Source organism: Simochromis diagramma, unplaced genomic scaffold (genome assembly GCF_900408965.1).
Source record: "Simochromis diagramma unplaced genomic scaffold, fSimDia1.1 OVJJ01000510.1, whole genome shotgun sequence".
Lineage (NCBI taxonomy): Eukaryota > Metazoa > Chordata > Actinopteri > Cichliformes > Cichlidae > Simochromis > Simochromis diagramma.
The window spans coordinates 403816-421432 of NW_024387326.1; the positions used below are offsets into that span (position 1 = coordinate 403816).

The 17617-nt window shown below is 39.5% G+C and overlaps 1 protein-coding gene across 3 annotated transcripts; it reads left to right on the top strand.

The window, feature by feature from the left end:
• On the top strand, positions 1-17172 carry sez6l2 (seizure related 6 homolog (mouse)-like 2). Of its 3 annotated transcripts, none has more exons than XM_040006046.1 (19): positions 1-113; positions 854-921; positions 1112-1240; positions 1339-1554; positions 5388-5521; positions 5835-6027; positions 7077-7262; positions 7382-7565; positions 8670-8833; positions 9367-9561; positions 10961-11099; positions 12571-12767; positions 13117-13311; positions 14188-14382; positions 14500-14691; positions 14865-14906; positions 15133-15250; positions 15375-15486; positions 15897-17172. In XM_040006046.1, exons 2-19 carry the CDS (start codon positions 867-869, stop codon positions 15924-15926), a joined length of 2676 nt encoding a protein of 891 aa, XP_039861980.1. In that variant the 5' UTR covers positions 1-113; positions 854-866; the 3' UTR covers positions 15927-17172. The 3 variants fall into 3 exon arrangements, with proteins under 3 accessions (XP_039861980.1, XP_039861982.1, XP_039861981.1); XM_040006048.1 differs by having other exon boundaries at positions 14868-14906; XM_040006047.1 differs by lacking the exon at positions 1-113 and adding an exon at positions 317-360.
• Positions 17173-17617: the final 445 nt, after the last annotated feature.

Consider the following 17617-nt stretch of genomic DNA (forward strand, 5'->3'; position numbering starts at 1 on the left):
CACGGTAACCAGCCAGGGGCATCTCACCAGCGCAAAGCCCGCCGTATTTCGGCCTAAAGCAACAGGATACTTGCCAGGATAAAGAATACTTAAACGCCGCCTGGAAGACAAAGGTAAGTGGTAGGCACGTTTAAGCGCTGCTGAGATGGTTGCTGGTCTCACGGTAGCGATGACTGGTGTCAAAAATCGTCCTCCGCACAAAAGAGGGCCGAGGGAGGTGCGAGAGAAGCTGCCTCGCAGAGCCCCATCATTTTGTCACACACCAAGCTGGCATTTTCACCGAAGGAAACGCCTCGAATAGCAAGAGGAGGTTATTTTTTTTTCTTTTTTCCTCTTTTTTTCACACATTGCAGTGAACAGGTATCATGTTCAAATCGGGCAAGCAGCGATCACAGGCTCGCTCGCTTTTTTGGAATAGCGCATTTTCGGCATGTTGTTGCAGATTTGAATGAGAAAATGCAGAGGGAAGGCTGAATATTTAACCTTATACCTTGTGCGACGTGTGGGCCTACCTGGTTCATTTCTTCTCCACATCAACACCTGTAACAACAGCCTTTAATAAATAGACATTTACGCTTCTACGCTTTATAAAACGAAATGGCTTTTGAGATGAGATTTTACGGTATCGCGGTGATGTTCCGATCCGAGTGGCCTGTGATGTAAACATGTGCTGAATTGCGACCGAATTTGCTGTGATTAACAATTTGTTATTCATTACCACTCCTGCGGATTAAGCCTCCTGCAGCCATCATAAGCTAATAATAATCATTACAGTAACCTACAAAATGCAGCCGCCTAATTACATGATCACATGACAGTTTACTAATCGATCCGTTCATTTTAACCTTCCCAGGTCATCCATAACCATGGGGTTCACTCGCCTTGTGACGCTGTCTGTCACAGTGATCCACCTAGTTTCAGGTAACAGTCTATGTTTGTGTGTGTATGTGGTCTTAAATGTGTGTTGTTACAGCAGACACATGGTGGACTGAGATATTTTATTTCTTGCATATTTAGGAAAAATAATGTCTTTTCTCCCTTTTGCTGTAAATAAGAGCAGCAGCAGCAACAACAACAACAACAACAAAAACTAACTGTGTGCCTCTTCCAGGGATGAGCTTTATGACTCCTGAGCCTGATACACCCCCAACATCCCCCCCGGACTCCTACCCACTGGGCGACATGATCCATGCTGCCCTGCAGAGTAAGGAATACTTGGGACGTGCTTCTGCAGACACAGGTACACTAATAATGCTCTTTATATAGTTTAATTAATGCAGCTATAGTAATTGTACATTGGAAATGACACACATTTAATCAAACTCTTGGACTCTGCAGGTACCACCACCAATCCGACTCAGGCTGCACCCAGGATGGGGCAGACTGAGTCAACAGCCACTGCCATGTCACCAGGGCTGCTGACAACAGCTTTAAGCTCCTCTTCAGCTGCTAGCCAAACAGGATCGAGGAATACCATGTCCCCGCTACCCATAGAGGAGGAGACAACTACCACTCTGATTACCACAACCACCATAACCACAATGCACATGCCAGGTAATTGTGTTTTCCCATCTTCCCTCCCCTGAGTCTTGTTTGTTTTGCGATGTGATGATCCACAGCAACTGCAAGTTTCTACTGAATGCAATCACAACTTCAACTTCCCCGCTTCACTTTCAAGAAGATTTTGCCACACAAGGTAAATGTAAATATACTTTTTGTTTTTTTAAACAGTCTTTAGTGACTCAATGTTCATGCTTAAACTTTTGCATTTAACTAATAATAATGTAAAGTAATGCTATGACACATATTCAGATCCACAGATTTTTTTATATATATGGAATTTTAGCTTAGTGCTAAAGAGAGAATATTTTTCCATTTTCAGTAACAATAGAAGTGCAGTCAGTGCAGACATCTGTGCATGTTTCTGGTCTAATTCCTGCAGCAATACTGTGCTTCCTTTGTTTCTACATTTCAGGATTCGTGACACAAAGGAATGAGTGTATACACTGAATACTTGAGAAGAGGCTGATGAAGTGTACTCCTACTTACCTGTTTGATGTTGAGAGTGGGACCACCTGTTGTCTCTGTCGCTCTTCAGTAATCCCAAAGCAAAGCAAAAACAGATTGGTTTACCAGCCCAGATTGTTTTCAGATGGGTTTTTTTTAGCCAGATCTATCAATAATATGCCTTCCAAGGGCTTGTGTATCTTTGTATCTGATGGTTAGTATAGGAATGAATGACAGTGAAGAAAAGCTGGATAAACAGGCTGTTCATCCTCTGTCTCAAAATCTGAAGAGATGCTCTTAGCCTGTTCCTAATTGAATCCTGGACAAAGATTTTCCTCCACTTAGCTCCTTTTTTGATGTACACTGATGATTCAAACTAATAAAAAATAAGCTTGAATATTGTAAAAAGGCACTCAGGTTTAAAAATAAAATCAAAATGCCTTTATTTTGAAGTAAGGAAGGTAGATTTAGGCTTAAATTTAGCTTTATTTTGCACAGGGAGTGCCTTGACTTTTTTTTTTTATTTAAGCACCTCAAATAGAAATGGGTTGAATCCAGGAAGTGCCCCTTCTCAAAAAAACATTTTTAAAGCTCATGTAATATTTATTATAATTATGTCATTCACAGAGGATAACAGAGACCTTGTTGACTGGATCTGTGATTCTTTGAAAAAAAAATAAGATGTGAAACCTGCACACTGCAAATTAAATAAGTCATTTTTTGGTATTTAAATTGTTTAGTTACTCACTTTTGGCATGCATTAGATGATATGATAAACATTTAACACACACTCCTGTTTGTGCCATCGCAGGGATAGTGCCCACCTCAGTGACCCTCCACATTCACAGTGTCACAGCGTCTCTATTCTGACACGAAGGCAAATAACACTCAGCCTGAGAGAATAAACTGTAAGCGTAATGTAGCAAACATAGAGCAACTCAGTGTGAAGGAGCATACATGATATTTTAGCTGATTTCCATTCTTTTTTTGCGGCTCGCAGGGAACTTCCCAGACAAGCCTCATTGAGACTTACACTCAAAATAAACTTAGTAGCTCTTTAATGGTTTACACAGTTGCCAGAAAAGTGAAAGAGCCACAGTTTGATGCTTAGGAGTCACAAGTCCTTTGGGCTGTATCAGGAAAGGCAGCTGATGTAAAAATCTGCCAAATATCTGCTCTCTATGGTGAACCCTTGTGAATAAGGGAGCAGCTGAAAGTAGCTTAACATTTTAATTTTAGTTTTGTTTAATAACTCCACAAAAACAGTTTATGCTTAGCAAGTCAGTTTAATTGCACTGAAAAAAACCTCTAAATGTTTATGTCGGTACAAAGTACTTTGAGAATTATTCTTTATAGTATACAAAGGGGACTTGCATCTGGAAGGAGGTTATTGGTGTTGACTGTGTTCACTGTAACCAGACTAATGTTAATAATGAAGTCTAATTCTACTGTTTATCTTCTCATTGTTGATGCAAAAAATAAATAAATGCAGTAAAAAGTAATCGGTGAGCATGGAAATAACTGAAAAAAGCAACCGTGAACCTTGAAATACTGGTAACAGCACCTGTAAGAAATCGTTGTCGCATGGCAAGCATGCTGATACAGGATGGTGAAGCGTGCACCAACATCCTGTGCAAATGATAGTCAGAAATGCACTTCTGTGGGCTCCGGTGCCCATGAGACTCTTATTGGAGATGGATGAGATTCATACAGCAACAGCACAAACAAGAGTTTGGAAATTTGATTGAGCTGAAGGAGGGAGGTCAGCTGATTTACACCATATGTGGGAAGAGAAATGTCACAGAAGATGAACAATCTGTGAGACGTGTGTGTTTTTGTGTGTGTGAAAGACACAAAGAGAGAGTGTGTTTGTCACCTGCTTCCTCTCGGGGTTTTATTAGGTCTTTAGTGTTAATTGGGATTTCAGCCTTCTGTCAAACATCTCTCGAGGAGCCTGGCAAAGGTGTCAAACATGTTCATTGTTTATTGCAACATTATCACACATTTGAGCTTTCTGGGTAATGGGCTTATTTGCTTTCTGGTGTTGGCGAGTAATTGGAGATGTTTCAGTTTTAGAATAAATGTTACTAAGAAAAATATATGATTACATTCAAAAGGGGCTCCATTTGAATGTGCATAGCTGTAATTAACCTGAGTATGCCATCCCTGCAAACAGTCGACAAATCAGGTTGCTGTATAGTCCGACGGGAATGCCTTTTAGTGGGCTTCAGCTGCCGCCTACAACTTTCCTGCTCAGTTCGAAACATTTGTCAGAAAAGTAATCAAAGAGTAACTAAATTAAATAAGTCACTGTAATAATTAGATTCATTTTTAAATGTTTCACTATTATTTGCACTTTAAACTAGTAATTTGTAACGCATGTATTTCAGAAGTGACCTTCCCAAAACCGTCGCTTTCTTGCTAAGAGTTGAGAATCAGATTACATTAAGTATGAGGCTACATAAGGATGGCTGCATTAAACAAGGTGCCAAAAACCACATGCCGTCTTTTTAGTGGGGTTTTTATAGTCCTTTACCCAGCGAGCAACCCCTTCTTTGTTTCTGTTCAGTCTTTGCCAAATAGATTGTGAAGCCTGTTTCCTCCCCAGAGATCATTTCTGTGTAAGTGGTCGTCAGTAATTTGATTTTACTGATGCGTAGCAGCGGTTTTTGTCAGTCAATAAAATAATATAAGCCAAGGGAAACCAGCATATTATGTGTCACCCAAGCCAGTGCTTCACTGCATTTGTTATTAATGTCAGTTAATATTTACTAAACCAGCTGATGTACTGTTGCTGATAACTTGCACCACCTTATCATCCATTTCGCCTACTTTCAGACTCACATTTTACATCTTAAGAAGAGGAGTATTTTCCCTTTGTGTGGGATTAAAGTGTTTTTGTAATCACCTTTTACCAAATTAGAAATTTAATTTTCATTAAAGCAGACCCTTGCAATCATAAACACCCAGCACCACATTTATAAACTAAGCAATCCCGTTGGTCTCTGCACACATTTAAAATTTTATTGATAACCACATGGCTGCTCATTTCAGGCATCGGAGTTGCAGTTTGATAAAAGATCTTAAGATGCTGGAACTTCTCTCATTTTCACTTAAAGAAGTCACTCTGCAGTTCTCCTCCAAAACGCAGGTTACTGGAGTGCAACAAGTTTGCATCTAGACTCTATCAGGCTGATCAGTCGACACACACTGCATCCTCTGGGATACTGACAATAAGTCATGATCAAAGAATGCTTTCACTAGCTGTGAAGATACCAGTTGAGAAAGAAAATGCAGATAGTATAAAACCTGTATATAAGTTTTTCTGAATCATAGACTTTTCCTACTTCTTCACCTGCTCTGTCCCTCTTGTTTTACAGTTCAATGCAACGCTACTTTATTAGCCATGGAGGATGTTGTTGAGTCTCCAGATCCCACAACATCTTCATCTTATTCCCCCTTGGAGTGCACCTACAGCATTACTGTGTACGCAGGTTACGGAGTGGAAATTCAGGTAATGTGCATTAAAATTCATAAACATCTTAACCAGCTATTTTTAAGCAGTTTATTGTAAAAAAAAAAAAAAAAAAAAAGCCCAACATGCTGCTGTTGATGAATTTGTCAGAAAGTGTTTGTTATGTTTAATTTAGACTCCATGACTCAGCTTTTCTTTTTGTAAGTGCAGCATTTGCAAACATTGTACAGACAATCGTGAGTTAGTTTAGGTTGTATAGTATGTCAGCAGATTCACTTCATGAGCTGCTAAGCTACCAGGAAAGTTTATATAACGACAGCAGACAAAAGAGGTGTCCTCTTTTTTCCCCCAGGTGAGAAAGGCTAACCTTTCCAAGGATGAGTCTCTAACAATCATGGGATACGGCAGATCAGGACCAGAGCTGTTAGCCAATGAGACCCTGATGAAACAGGGTCAGGTGATTCGTAGTACAACCAATCAGGTTTACATCCACTATCGCAGTCTGCGTCAGACCAACCATGGCATGTTCAGCCTCCACTATCAAGGTAACTCAACCTCTTTCATAAGATAAGCAGAACATTTTTATGTCTCTAACGTTTCGCGCTTTCTTTCTATCTACCTTTATTTAGTAACATTAATGTGGTAAAGTGTTATGTGGCTGGAATAAAAAGCTTCATAAATACACAGTGAAACCACAGAAGCGTGGTAGATGTTTCTCTCACTTTAATTTGCAGGTTTTAATTTAGTCACTGTCCTTTGAGTTTTAAAGTGAGAATGTCTCACCTGCACATTTTCATGTGCATCGCTTATTCTCTAAAGCCTGGCTTGTTTAGCCAGGAAACTCTGAGCTTTACGCTTTTGATTAAAATGAATGAAAAGATTCAAGGTGAATACCAAGTGTCAGTGGCATCTTGTTAAAAGCAACACCAGTGATGATAGCTGATAATTGTGCAGGTGACGAGACAGCCACCTGCTCAGTCGTGCCACCTTGGACATCTCTGTCTGTTTCTGTTTCTATTCTGCTACGTGATGATGATAGCATAACAGATATCTGAGGACTTAAAGATCACCACCTGATAGACGACTTATTAGAATGTGTTTGGAGTAAATGGCAGAAGAAAATTATGAATAAGAGATGTGCAGAGTGTACACAGTAGAAGTAAAAGAATAAAGTAGAGAGTATAGAGGAAAAAGATCTGCATTACATGTTTAGCTAACTGGTTTGGACATACGCAAAGGACAGATAGTGGATATATTGGTAGGGTAGGGATAGCTCGGTAGATAGAGTGGTTGCCCCATGATTGGAAGGTCAGGGGTTCGAATCCACTGAATGGCTACCCTGAGGTATGCCTGAGCAAGGTATCATCCCTACCTGCGTCCCCGGGCGCAGTTTGTCCAATTATTATTGGATTAAGATGGAGCTGCGAGGAGGAGGAGGAAAAGAACGAAGATCATGTGGAAGGTTTGATGTAGTGGAGGAGGACATGCAGACAGTTGGTGTGACAGAGTAGGATGCTAGGGATAGGGTGAGATGGAGGAAGAGGAACTGCTGTGGCGACCCCTAAAGAGTTTAGCTGTTAACCTTCATCAACAGCCTTCCTGCTGTCCTGCCCATTCCCAATGTCTCCTGAGGGCGGTGGAGTGACAGTGACAGACATCCATCCTGGAGGTCAGGCACACTTCCACTGTGATCCAGGTTTTCAAGTCCGCGGGCATGAGGTGGCGACCTGTGTTAACATGACGCAGCCACGCTGGAGCACTCCTGAGCCTCAGTGTGTTGGTTAGTGAACTGACTCAGACTTCTTTTAAATTTCCCACTGCTTCATCTTCTTTGCTAACTCTGTTGGTTTAAACCTGGTCAGCTTTGAGTTCATTTAAATGGATTTCATTTTCTCTCAGCCGTGTCTTGCGGAGGGTGGATTCGTAATGCGACTGTGGGACGGATACTGTCCCCACCGCCTCCATCAGTAAGCAACCACAGCAATGGAAATAATCTGAGCTGTCACTGGTTAATAGAAGCCAAAGAGGGACACAGACTCCACCTACACTTTGAGAGAATTGCACTGGATGAAGATGATGATAAGTAAGCCTGCGTTTTAACCACTTCACATATCGCAGAGTATGACATGGAGAATGCCCTCTGATTTAAAAAGATCACTGAGTACAACACTGATAACAAGTTTTTCTTTTTTCTTTTTACATTTTTGTGTTTAGCATTTGTTTTTCTCCGATATCAATTGTAGGAGTAAACTACCAACTGTGCTTTGTATCTAGCTTCATATTTTTTTCGAGGATTCAATTATACTGGCTTTCTCATAGTTACAAACACTCCTTATTGTTTATTTTACGCTGGCCATTTGTGTAGCCTTTAAGTTCGTCCTCTGTTTGAAACAAGCTCCTGTCTCTGTAAAAGCCCACTTTCTCTTGATTTGTTTGTCTCTCTTCATGCTTCTGCAGACAAAATACTTTGCTTGCGATTACCATATAGAGTATCAAAGAAACACTGGAAACCAATGTTTTATGCAGTCTAAAGCCTGAGCTTTGGAATTATGAGGATTCATTTTGCATTCACTGGTATCATTATTTGAAACTTTGACCCTGTTTAATATGAGCATCCAGCTCTGTAACAGTATGTGTGTGGCAGAAAATAAGATCAGCAGGTTCACTTTAATATTCAGTTGCTATTTTAAGTCATAGATAAAGCTCCCAGATTCATACAATAATTTAAAAAAAAAACTTTTTAGAAATTTGCTATTTTCCCTTTTATTTTGCCTACGCTTGTTCTCTGAAGGTCATTCATCCATCCATCTCTCCATCCATCAATCCATCCGTTTTTCTATCCAATTCAGGGTCACAGGGGGTTAGCTGTCATAGAGCGAGTGGCAGGGCGCCATGGAGAGGTCGACAGTCGATCACAGGGCTAACACAGAGATAGACAGCAATTCAGTCACCAGGCGGACTAATGTGCATGTGCTTGCATTGTGAGAGAAGATTTATATGTTTAGAGATAATTTTTAAAATCTCTCAAAATACTAGGCAAAGTCTCTCGCAGCACACTTTCACTTTGCAATAAAAAAGTAGCCAAAGCAAAAGACTTGTTCAGCCGCCTTCAGCCTGTGCACATTCCTGCTTTCCTTAAAGCGTTTCTGCTAACCTTTGTGGCGTCTTTGTGGCTCGTTGCTTTCAGGTTAATTGTGCGCAGTGGAAACAGTTCCCTGGCTCCGACGCTTTTTGACTCAGATATGGATGACGTCCCAGAACGTGGGTTGCTGAGCGAGAGCTCCACACTGTACCTGGAGCTCACAGCTGATTCTTCTTCCATCCCTTTGCTGCTGGCGCTGCGATATGAGGGTGAGCAGAGAGAGTCTGCATCCTTTTTGCTTACATTAGGTATTTCCCAGGTTCAGCAAAACAAAAAGATGGTAGCAGAGTAGAGCATCCTTCTGACCCAATTTCTGTGAAATATATGGTACACGGGTCAGCATTGTGCCTGAGAAAAAAGCCAGAAATCATGCAAATGGATTCTTGGAGATTTTGTTAAATCTCAGTAAAGCCTTTCCCTTGTTAATTATTGATAATTCAGGAAAGACATGCATAATGAGCCACATGAATGCTTAGTCTGCCCACGTTTCAGTGGGATTTACTTTAAGGCTTTGAAGCGGCTCAGTGCTGAAACTCTTAGCCTTTTACACCTGGGCTTTTTCTAGCCAAGATTTTGAGACATACCAACTGAAAAGTTCCCCAATAAATCAAATGAGGATGGCTGCCTAATTTTATCTAGAAGGAGAACAGCTCCCTGAATATCAAATGCCACGACGAGGAAACACTCTGTGATCTTTATAAATGTGCACACGTGGTTTACTTTTTCCTTCGTCCTTTTTAAGCTTTCGATGATGAGCACTGCTGGGAGCCCTACATGCCTCATGGAAACTTCAGCAGCAGTGACATCACGTATCAGCTGGGAACCACCGTCACTTTCACCTGTTCTCCAGGCTTTGTCATGGAACAAGGTTCAGGGACCATTGAGTGCGTCGATCCCAGTAACCCTCACTGGAATGACAGCGAACCTGTGTGCAGAGGTACGTTTAAGGATTCATCGGTTTCATGTTGCAAGAGAAGATGGTAATGTTGACACTGTTTACTGATTTTCAGTATAATAATATTAAACCTTTTCATACTGTAAAGCATCTTTCGAAACAAAAATATAAACTTTACTTATTCTTGTTTATTTCTTATTTAGCGTGACGTAAGAAAATGTTTTTTGATTCATTGATAGTTAGGGCGAGTTGTGCAGAGATAAGCGTCTGAAGCTTTGAGATGTCGTGTGTAGCCACATTGACTGTGTCATCTGCTGATCTGCCAGCATGCTGTGAAAACTGGGATTTAAAACTGGCAGAGATTTTGCACCGGGTCAGGGACTGGCTGAAAACACAGGTGCCAGAGTTTTATCTAAGCATTAACGTGACATATTCTGAAAGCCAAATGCTGTGTTTTATTTCTGCTTACAGAAACCAAGAAGTAGGTTGTATAAATATTGATCCAGAAAGGTGAAATAGGAAATGTCAGGAGATTGGCATCCATGTGCCTGTTATAAAGTTATGGTTGTTTAGTCCAGGTCTTCATATCCTTGTTTTTCACTCACTGAATTAGATTTTGCAAATGTAGACTTACCATCCTGTATGTGTGTGTGAAGGATGGTAAGTCTCATTCTGCATCTTCTGTTTTTTTATCACATTTATTGAACGAAAGCTTGGACTCTCTCCATAACTATAGTTGGACGTGTGTCTGTGCAGCAACACAGTTTAATGCCTCGGATTTGGTGAAGCTAGTGCTGACATTTTACGTGAAGCCAGCACTAGCCTCAAGCACAAACTGAGCGTTTTCTTACAGGGGAAATGGTAGAACTGCACTCCCTCATGAAGTCGTTCACACACTCGCCTAAAACGCTGCATGTTTTCATTTTGGGAGGAGACAGATCCCTTTGTGGTTGTGTCAGAAACAATATTGCGGTATCCGGTGCCTGGCAAATCAAATATGTGGAGATACCCAGAGTGAGGGAGCAGCTGAAAGCAGCGTTACACTGAAATAGAAATGCTGCTGAGTAGCCACTTCCCTACTGACATACTTTCTGAACTGTTTGTATTACATTTGTAGTTGCTGTGAAGTAATGAGGTAATAGTGTCAAAGCCATCATTCCTTAAGACTGAAAATAAGCTAATGACAGTTTGCATTAAGCCTTCTTATAATAGTATGTGTAGTGAACAAAATGATTACAAAAGCATGTGCTTAGCCTGCTTCTGCAAATGTTTTTTAAAGTTTAATTTTATTTCTTTTCTTTTCTCCAAATTAATATTTCGTGTCTTCTCAATTTCCTTTTTATTTCTTTAATGTCTACTTTTCCTTGCTACAATTTAATCATTCTCTGTCTCCCAGTCTGCATCCTCACCTCAGTTTCTCTCCTTTGTTCTGCCCCATAAGCTTTGTGCGGAGGGGAGTTGACCGAGCCCTCTGGAACCATCCTGTCTCCTGATTGGCCCCAGAGCTACTCCAAGGGCTTAGACTGTGTGTGGCAAATCCATGGTAACGAGGAGAAACGCATTGAACTGGATGTCCAGATGTGAGTGATTAATTTGTGTCTCTTTTTAGTATTTGGAATGCATTTTAAAAATAAATTAGACCGCATGATGCTTTATGTACTATAGAGTTTAATTATTCAATATTTTAAAAATGTCCACCCAAACTCAGGCAGGTTAGTATCTTCAATCTTAGATGTTTTAAACTTCTAGATTAGCTTCTAATTATTTACAGTATATAAAAATCTCCACATGCTGTTGAACTATGTCTCCGAGACATATTTTTTTCAGTAAAAGAAAATATAGACATCCATTCATCTGCTTCTTATAAACACTATATCTCAGGAACATCAGGGGGGGATTTCTTTGACATTTTTAAATATTGCTAACTATCAGATTTATTAATAAAATAATAGGATTTCACTCACCAGATACTAAAGCACAAACACTCTTAAACAATGTGTACAGCAGCAGGATATGTTGTTTGACAGGCGTTTCATTAAAAATGCCCCAAAAGGCACCAGCTATTGGCTACAGCTGCTCGTGTCAGCACACCTGTCAGTCAAAGCAGCTGCGCCCTTAACTTTAAGCTTTAGTAGTCTATCCACAGAGGCCAAAATGCTGTTTAGCTGAACATTTGAACATGGGAATCAATGGGAAATGACTCACATTTTGGAGTCACCCTCAGGTGAGAAGTCGAAAATAAAACCAGCTTCTGCAGTGACTTTATTTTTTTAGCCTTATAGGCTGCTGCTTGGGTGCACCCTGGACATGTCCCTAATCCATCGCAGGGCTGGCACAGAGAGGCAGCCACACACACTCATATCCACATATAAGGCCCATTAAGAATTAGCTGTTAACTGCAGTTAACTAACTGCTTGAGGAAACCAGAGTACCTGAAGGAAACCTACATGAGCACAGGGACAGAAAGACTCCATTTTATAATTAAATCAAATCAAATCAAATTTATTTATATAACCTTATATCACAAATCAAAGAATTGCTTCAGGAGGCTTCACAGTCCATACAGCAAACAGCGTCCTCTTTCCCTAGGCTCTTAACTCAGATGACGAACAACTCCAATTATTCTTCATACTGGAAACATTAATATGAACTGTACCTTGGTGTGTTGGCTCAGGCATACAAGCACAAAGCGGTAATTGTAGTTTAATAAATGTGCTTAATTTAATTTCTCCCTTAAAGTAATAGAGTTACAGCACACAGCACACTGAACTGACAATAAATTAAATGAGTATTAGAGAAAAATCATTTAATCAGCATCAAATTCACGTCACGAATGTCCCACAGGTCTTGGTTTTCTACTGTTGTCTTTAATCATGATCATGTTTATATTTTAATTCAAGTTACACTTTGTATCCATGGTACATGTGAAAATTGTTTTAAAACATTAAAAATAAAGCAGCAAACAAACAAGAAAAAACATATGTATTAGAAAAAAGAATACAACACATAAAAAAGCTTATTTCTCCTGTTATTCTTCTCTTCACTCCGTAGTTTAAATATCCGTCACACTGATGTGCTGACCATTTTTGATGGGCGTGATCTCACGTCCCACGTGATCGGCCAGTACCTGGGGTCCAAAGAGCGTTTCCAGGTTGTTTCAGGGGGGTCTGAGGTTGCCATCCAGTTTCAGAGCGATCTGGACGACTCCAGCTTCATCCTGAGTCAGGGATTCCTCATTCATTATCGTGGTAAGTGCACTAATTGATGACTGTAAAAGTACACAATACAATATGGAGAAGGTCAATATGAAGAGCTGGTTCTGCCAGAGGTGTCTTCCTGTTAAAGGGGAGTTTTTTATTCCCACTGTTGCCAAGTGCTTGCTCACAAGCAGTCATCTAGTTGGATTATTGTGGGGTCTTTACCTTACAATTAAAAGCGCCTTGAGGTGAGTGTTGTTGTGATTTGGTTCTGTATAAATAAAACTGAATTGAGTTGAATTGAGTTGAATTGAATGAGGGCTGCTGCCAGCAGGAAACAGATTTCAAACGGCTGCTTTTGTTTCTGTCACTGAATTGCTCCTCTGTCTGTGTTATGAAGAGGTCGAACCTAATGACACCTGCCCTACCCTTCCTAATATTGAGTTTGGCTGGATCAGCTCATCCCACTCCTCCCCCGTGAGAGGCAGCGTGCTGACCTATCAGTGCCAGCCGGGGTATGACATCAGCGGCTCTGACGTAATCACCTGCCAGTGGGACCTGTCCTGGAGCAGCAGTCCGCCTACCTGCGTTAAGGGTAAGACGAACAGTGTGAAAAAGAGCCAGGCCTGAGGGAGAACCCAGATTATGCAAACTGTTTGTAGTTCATCACTCGCAGAGCATTTCCAGGATTTTCTCTGAAGGTTCTTAAAAGTCCTCTTCCCTTCTCCTAACAGTTTTCCACTATTGGAGCTCTTTTAATAGTGTAGATGGTTTTAGAAGAACGTTTATCTTTACCAGGGTGTAGTCCTAATTTTATGGAAAAATTCAACATTTTGTAATTCTTAGGAGTTTCTTAGAGGTTAAATAAAATATAAATAAATAAATTTCCTTTTTTCTTTTTTTGTTCCTTTTTTTTGTTGTTGTGTTATTTTTAAGAAATGGTTTGACACTTTGTTACATGTGGTTGTAAGCTTTCACCTGAAGAGTCATATGAAGAGCATGGTAGCTTGAAAGGTTTTGAATGAATTCTGATTTTTTTAAAAGATGTAGAAACATGTTAAAAATCTATTTAAATTTGGCTTATATCCACAAAGGTCTTCAAGGTCAACTCAGTCATTTATTAGTCAAAATTTGGCAAAAATTAACAAAACTTAGGAACTATTATTTTTACAATATGCTGTGTATTGTCAACGTATAGAAAGTATATGTTGAATACTTTCTGTACGTTGACAATATTTAAAATTAAATATTTAAAATACGTCACATTTGACCTCTGAGCTCACCTTTACATTTTACATCTGCTTTTCTTTGGAGTTGAGTCCAAAACATGTCATATATTCAAAGAAAGTACTGTCACAAGAAAGAGAATGAGCTGCCTAGTTAGTTAGAAATATACTGTAGCATAGTCATATATAATAACCTCATATTGTTTGTGTCCAGTAGTTTATAAATCTAATTTTGCCCCCTACAGTACAGCAGTGCCCTGACCCAGGAGAGGTGGTAAACGGAGCACGCTCCGTGCGCCCCGAAACAGGCTTTGCCGTTGGTACAGTGGTTCGTTTCTCCTGTAACCAGGGTTATCAGCTGGAAGGTCCCAGCCAAATCTCCTGCTACGGACGAGACACTGGTACCCCCAAATGGAGCGACCGCAGCCCAAAGTGTGTCTGTAAGTGCCCTTCCTGCACTCAGCTGACCTCGTCTGTTTATGAAGCTTATTTCTGCATGTTTTGAATCAGCTGCACGTACGTGACTGTCCTCTGTGTGTTTTGTGTGCCGCAAACAGTAAAATATGACCCATGTCCAAACCCTGGAGTCCCCGACAATGGTTACCAAACTCTTTACAAGCACACCTACCAAGCTGGAGAAACTCTGCGATTCTTCTGTTATGAGGGCTACGAACTTATCGGTGAGGTCATCATCAGCTGTGTTCCCGGTCATCCATCTCAGTGGAACAGCCCGCCGCCCTTTTGCAAAGGTGAAGCTCACCACTATGGAGCTTTATTTTAAACGTTGTATTAAGATTAAACTGACTAGATTCAAACTTTATAAATTATTAGTTACCTGCAATTATTTTGTCAACTATATAAAAATATAGCATTGAGCTCCTGAACGTTTAAAAATATGATATTTTATCTCTTTCTTATTTTGAAGTGGCATATGAGGAGCTATTGGATGATCACAAGTTAGAAGGTAATTTGTTTTGTTTTTCTCTCTCTTAAATACATCGTTTAAAGATGCTCTTTAAAACAAATACATATGGGATTTTAATTTTAAATGCAATTGCACCTGGTATTTTTTCGATTTGATAAATATAACATGTAAATGTGGTGATTTAGCACCTTATTTTTGTTGTGTTTGACAGTTTAGGCTCATAACCAAACCAAAAGCTAATGTAACACTTTTGATTGGTGTGCAGTGTCCCAGTCATTCCAGCCATCCCATCAGATCCTGAGTGAGAACATTGCTTTGGCAATAATTCTGCCAATCATCCTGGTCATCCTCCTCATTGGAGGAATTTACATGTACTACACAAAGTAAGTATTTCCACATCTGCAGTGTAGACACTACAACACTGCTTTCCAAATGTTCTCCACCTCAGTTCCTAATGACCTGTGCGCTGAATAGGTCATGGAGGTGGTTGCATTTTGTCTTTCACAGCATCTGCAGACTAGAATGGAAGCCACACTTCTGGAAGTCTCTTTCTCACACGCACTCCTACAGTCCCATCACAGTCGAGTCAGACTTCAACAACCCCCTTTATGAAGCAGGGGTAAGTACACGGAAGGTGCTGCTTAACATTATTTATTCCACTTGATTTTAATAGAGATCTGACTGAATGACTATTTTATTTGTGCATTCAAGGTGCATGCTCACCGACCACTTTATTAGGTACAGATGTTCAGCTGCTAGATAACACAAGTATTGAATCAGGTAATCATATTGCAGCACAACTCAGTACATTTAGGCAAGCAGACATGGTCAAGAGAACCTGCTGAAGTTAAAACCAAGCATCACCAAAATAGCTCTGGTCTAATAGAGAGGTGACAGTAACTGAAATAACCACTTGTTAAAAGCAAAGTATGCTAAATGTAAGTTGTACCTAATAAAGTGTCCAGTGAGGATATGTCAACACCATATCCAACATTAAAGTTGGTCCTCTGTTTTTTACTTTGACGACAGGATACGCGGGAGTACGAAGTGTCCATTTAGTGGAGAAAGGGTCTTGAAACCACCGAATGATTCAATTCTTTGGGAAGTCAAATTCCTCTGTATTATAAGGCCTCACTCCCCCTTTTAAAGTCTGGATTATGTTTCTGTTTTACCATCACTGTAATATCTGTTTTATTCACCTTGGATATGATTTCTTCTGATTTTCTGCACTGATGTGGTGGTCTGCCAAATGTGAGTCCTATTTCATCCTGTATCATTAGGACCGGTGCCTTATAAAGGGTAAGAAATTGTCAACAAAGAAAAACAAAAAAGCGAGAGTAGAGCTGGAGAGTGGGGAAGGGTAAAGGGAAATGGATTTGTCTAGTTAGTAAAAACAGAATGAGGCCAAACATTAAAGAACTTGGCAATACTTTATTTGTAACAATCAAAAGTTGAGATCATAATACATCCTGTGTTTCTCTTGTATTTTTAAAGCGGTTTGTACATCATTACAGTACAGGGAAAGAATTGTTTGATTTTATCCTGGAAAAAAAGTGATTTTCTCTTCTTTACTTTTTCTTCGTATGTGCAAAACACTCTCTCTCATACACACACGTGCTCACACACACACACAAAATGAATGTAAATATCTGACTTAATAGTGACTGAGGTTTATAAATATATAAGCCTCGTATACAGATATATATACACACACTTATACATGGTGGCGGGAGGTTATATATTTTCATTATATACATATAATGAAAATTCAGTGCCAAAATATAATGTTAAATTATTTAATGTCTCTAAGTGTTTCATCTGTTGTTGAAATAGTGTTTACAAAGGCAGTGTTTATTTTATTCTTCGCTGTTTCTCGAGTGCATCATCACCTGACGCCACACGACATGACGTGTAAGAAAAAGGTGAGGACATGAATGTCATTATGCTTAGAGCATGCACTGATTGTAAATTATATTGCTTATGCTCAATCTTCCATTACCATTATAGTTACTGACAGCTATCATTGTTATCAAATTTGATGTTGTATGCACTATGTTGATAAAAAATTACAAATCTGGCTGCTTGCTGTGATGCATTATGTGTTGATTTACAAATGATTGTTTGAAAAGTGAATGTAGTCTCATTCACTGTGCCAAATGAAGGATCTTGGAGACTGTTTCTGATCTTTGTAGATTTAATTATTCTCTTATCATCAGTAGCATTTCTTTGCTTCATATATGAATACACTCTTTGGAAGGCAGTAAATTATTTGCTGAACTGGAAATAAAGTCTCTGTTGAATGGTGTCAGCTTGTAGAAATGTGCAGTTATTTGCTTGTGATCACAACACATTTGCACATACACAAATGTTGAAGTCTATTAATCATATTAGTAAGAAATACAACTTAAGTTTTTAACTGAGAAACACAATATAAAGCTTTCCAATACTTTAGCTTTCACCAGTTTCATTAAATTTCATTATTTTAATATAGAAATTGTCTTGAAATAGTGATATTAATTTTATGGGTTATTCATTTAAAATTGGTCATGCTCTTGACTTATAAGATAAGCCATATTGAAAAGTATGTCAATACACAAAAACAATTGTGTGATTATTTTAACACTGGATTTATCCACATTAATTATACATATGCAGCATGTAAGCTTTGTAAGTCTGTCGTTGCAATTTTTCGTCCCTCAGGTTGTGGTATGTTTGTACATAGTGTGCAACTTGAAGTGGCCTGTCACTGT

Excerpts from the sequence above, each read along its gene's own strand:
- sez6l2 (XM_040006046.1), top strand. The coding sequence starts at position 867 with ATGGGGTTCACTCGCCTTGTGACGCTGTCTGTCACAGTGATCCACCTA. Across the intron at positions 7,263-7,381 it reads TCCTGAGCCTCAGTGTGTTG|CCGTGTCTTGCGGAGGGTGG; the intron begins GTTAGTGAACTG and ends ATTTTCTCTCAG. Across the intron at positions 14,907-15,132 it reads GGATGATCACAAGTTAGAAG|TGTCCCAGTCATTCCAGCCA; the intron begins GTAATTTGTTTT and ends ATTGGTGTGCAG.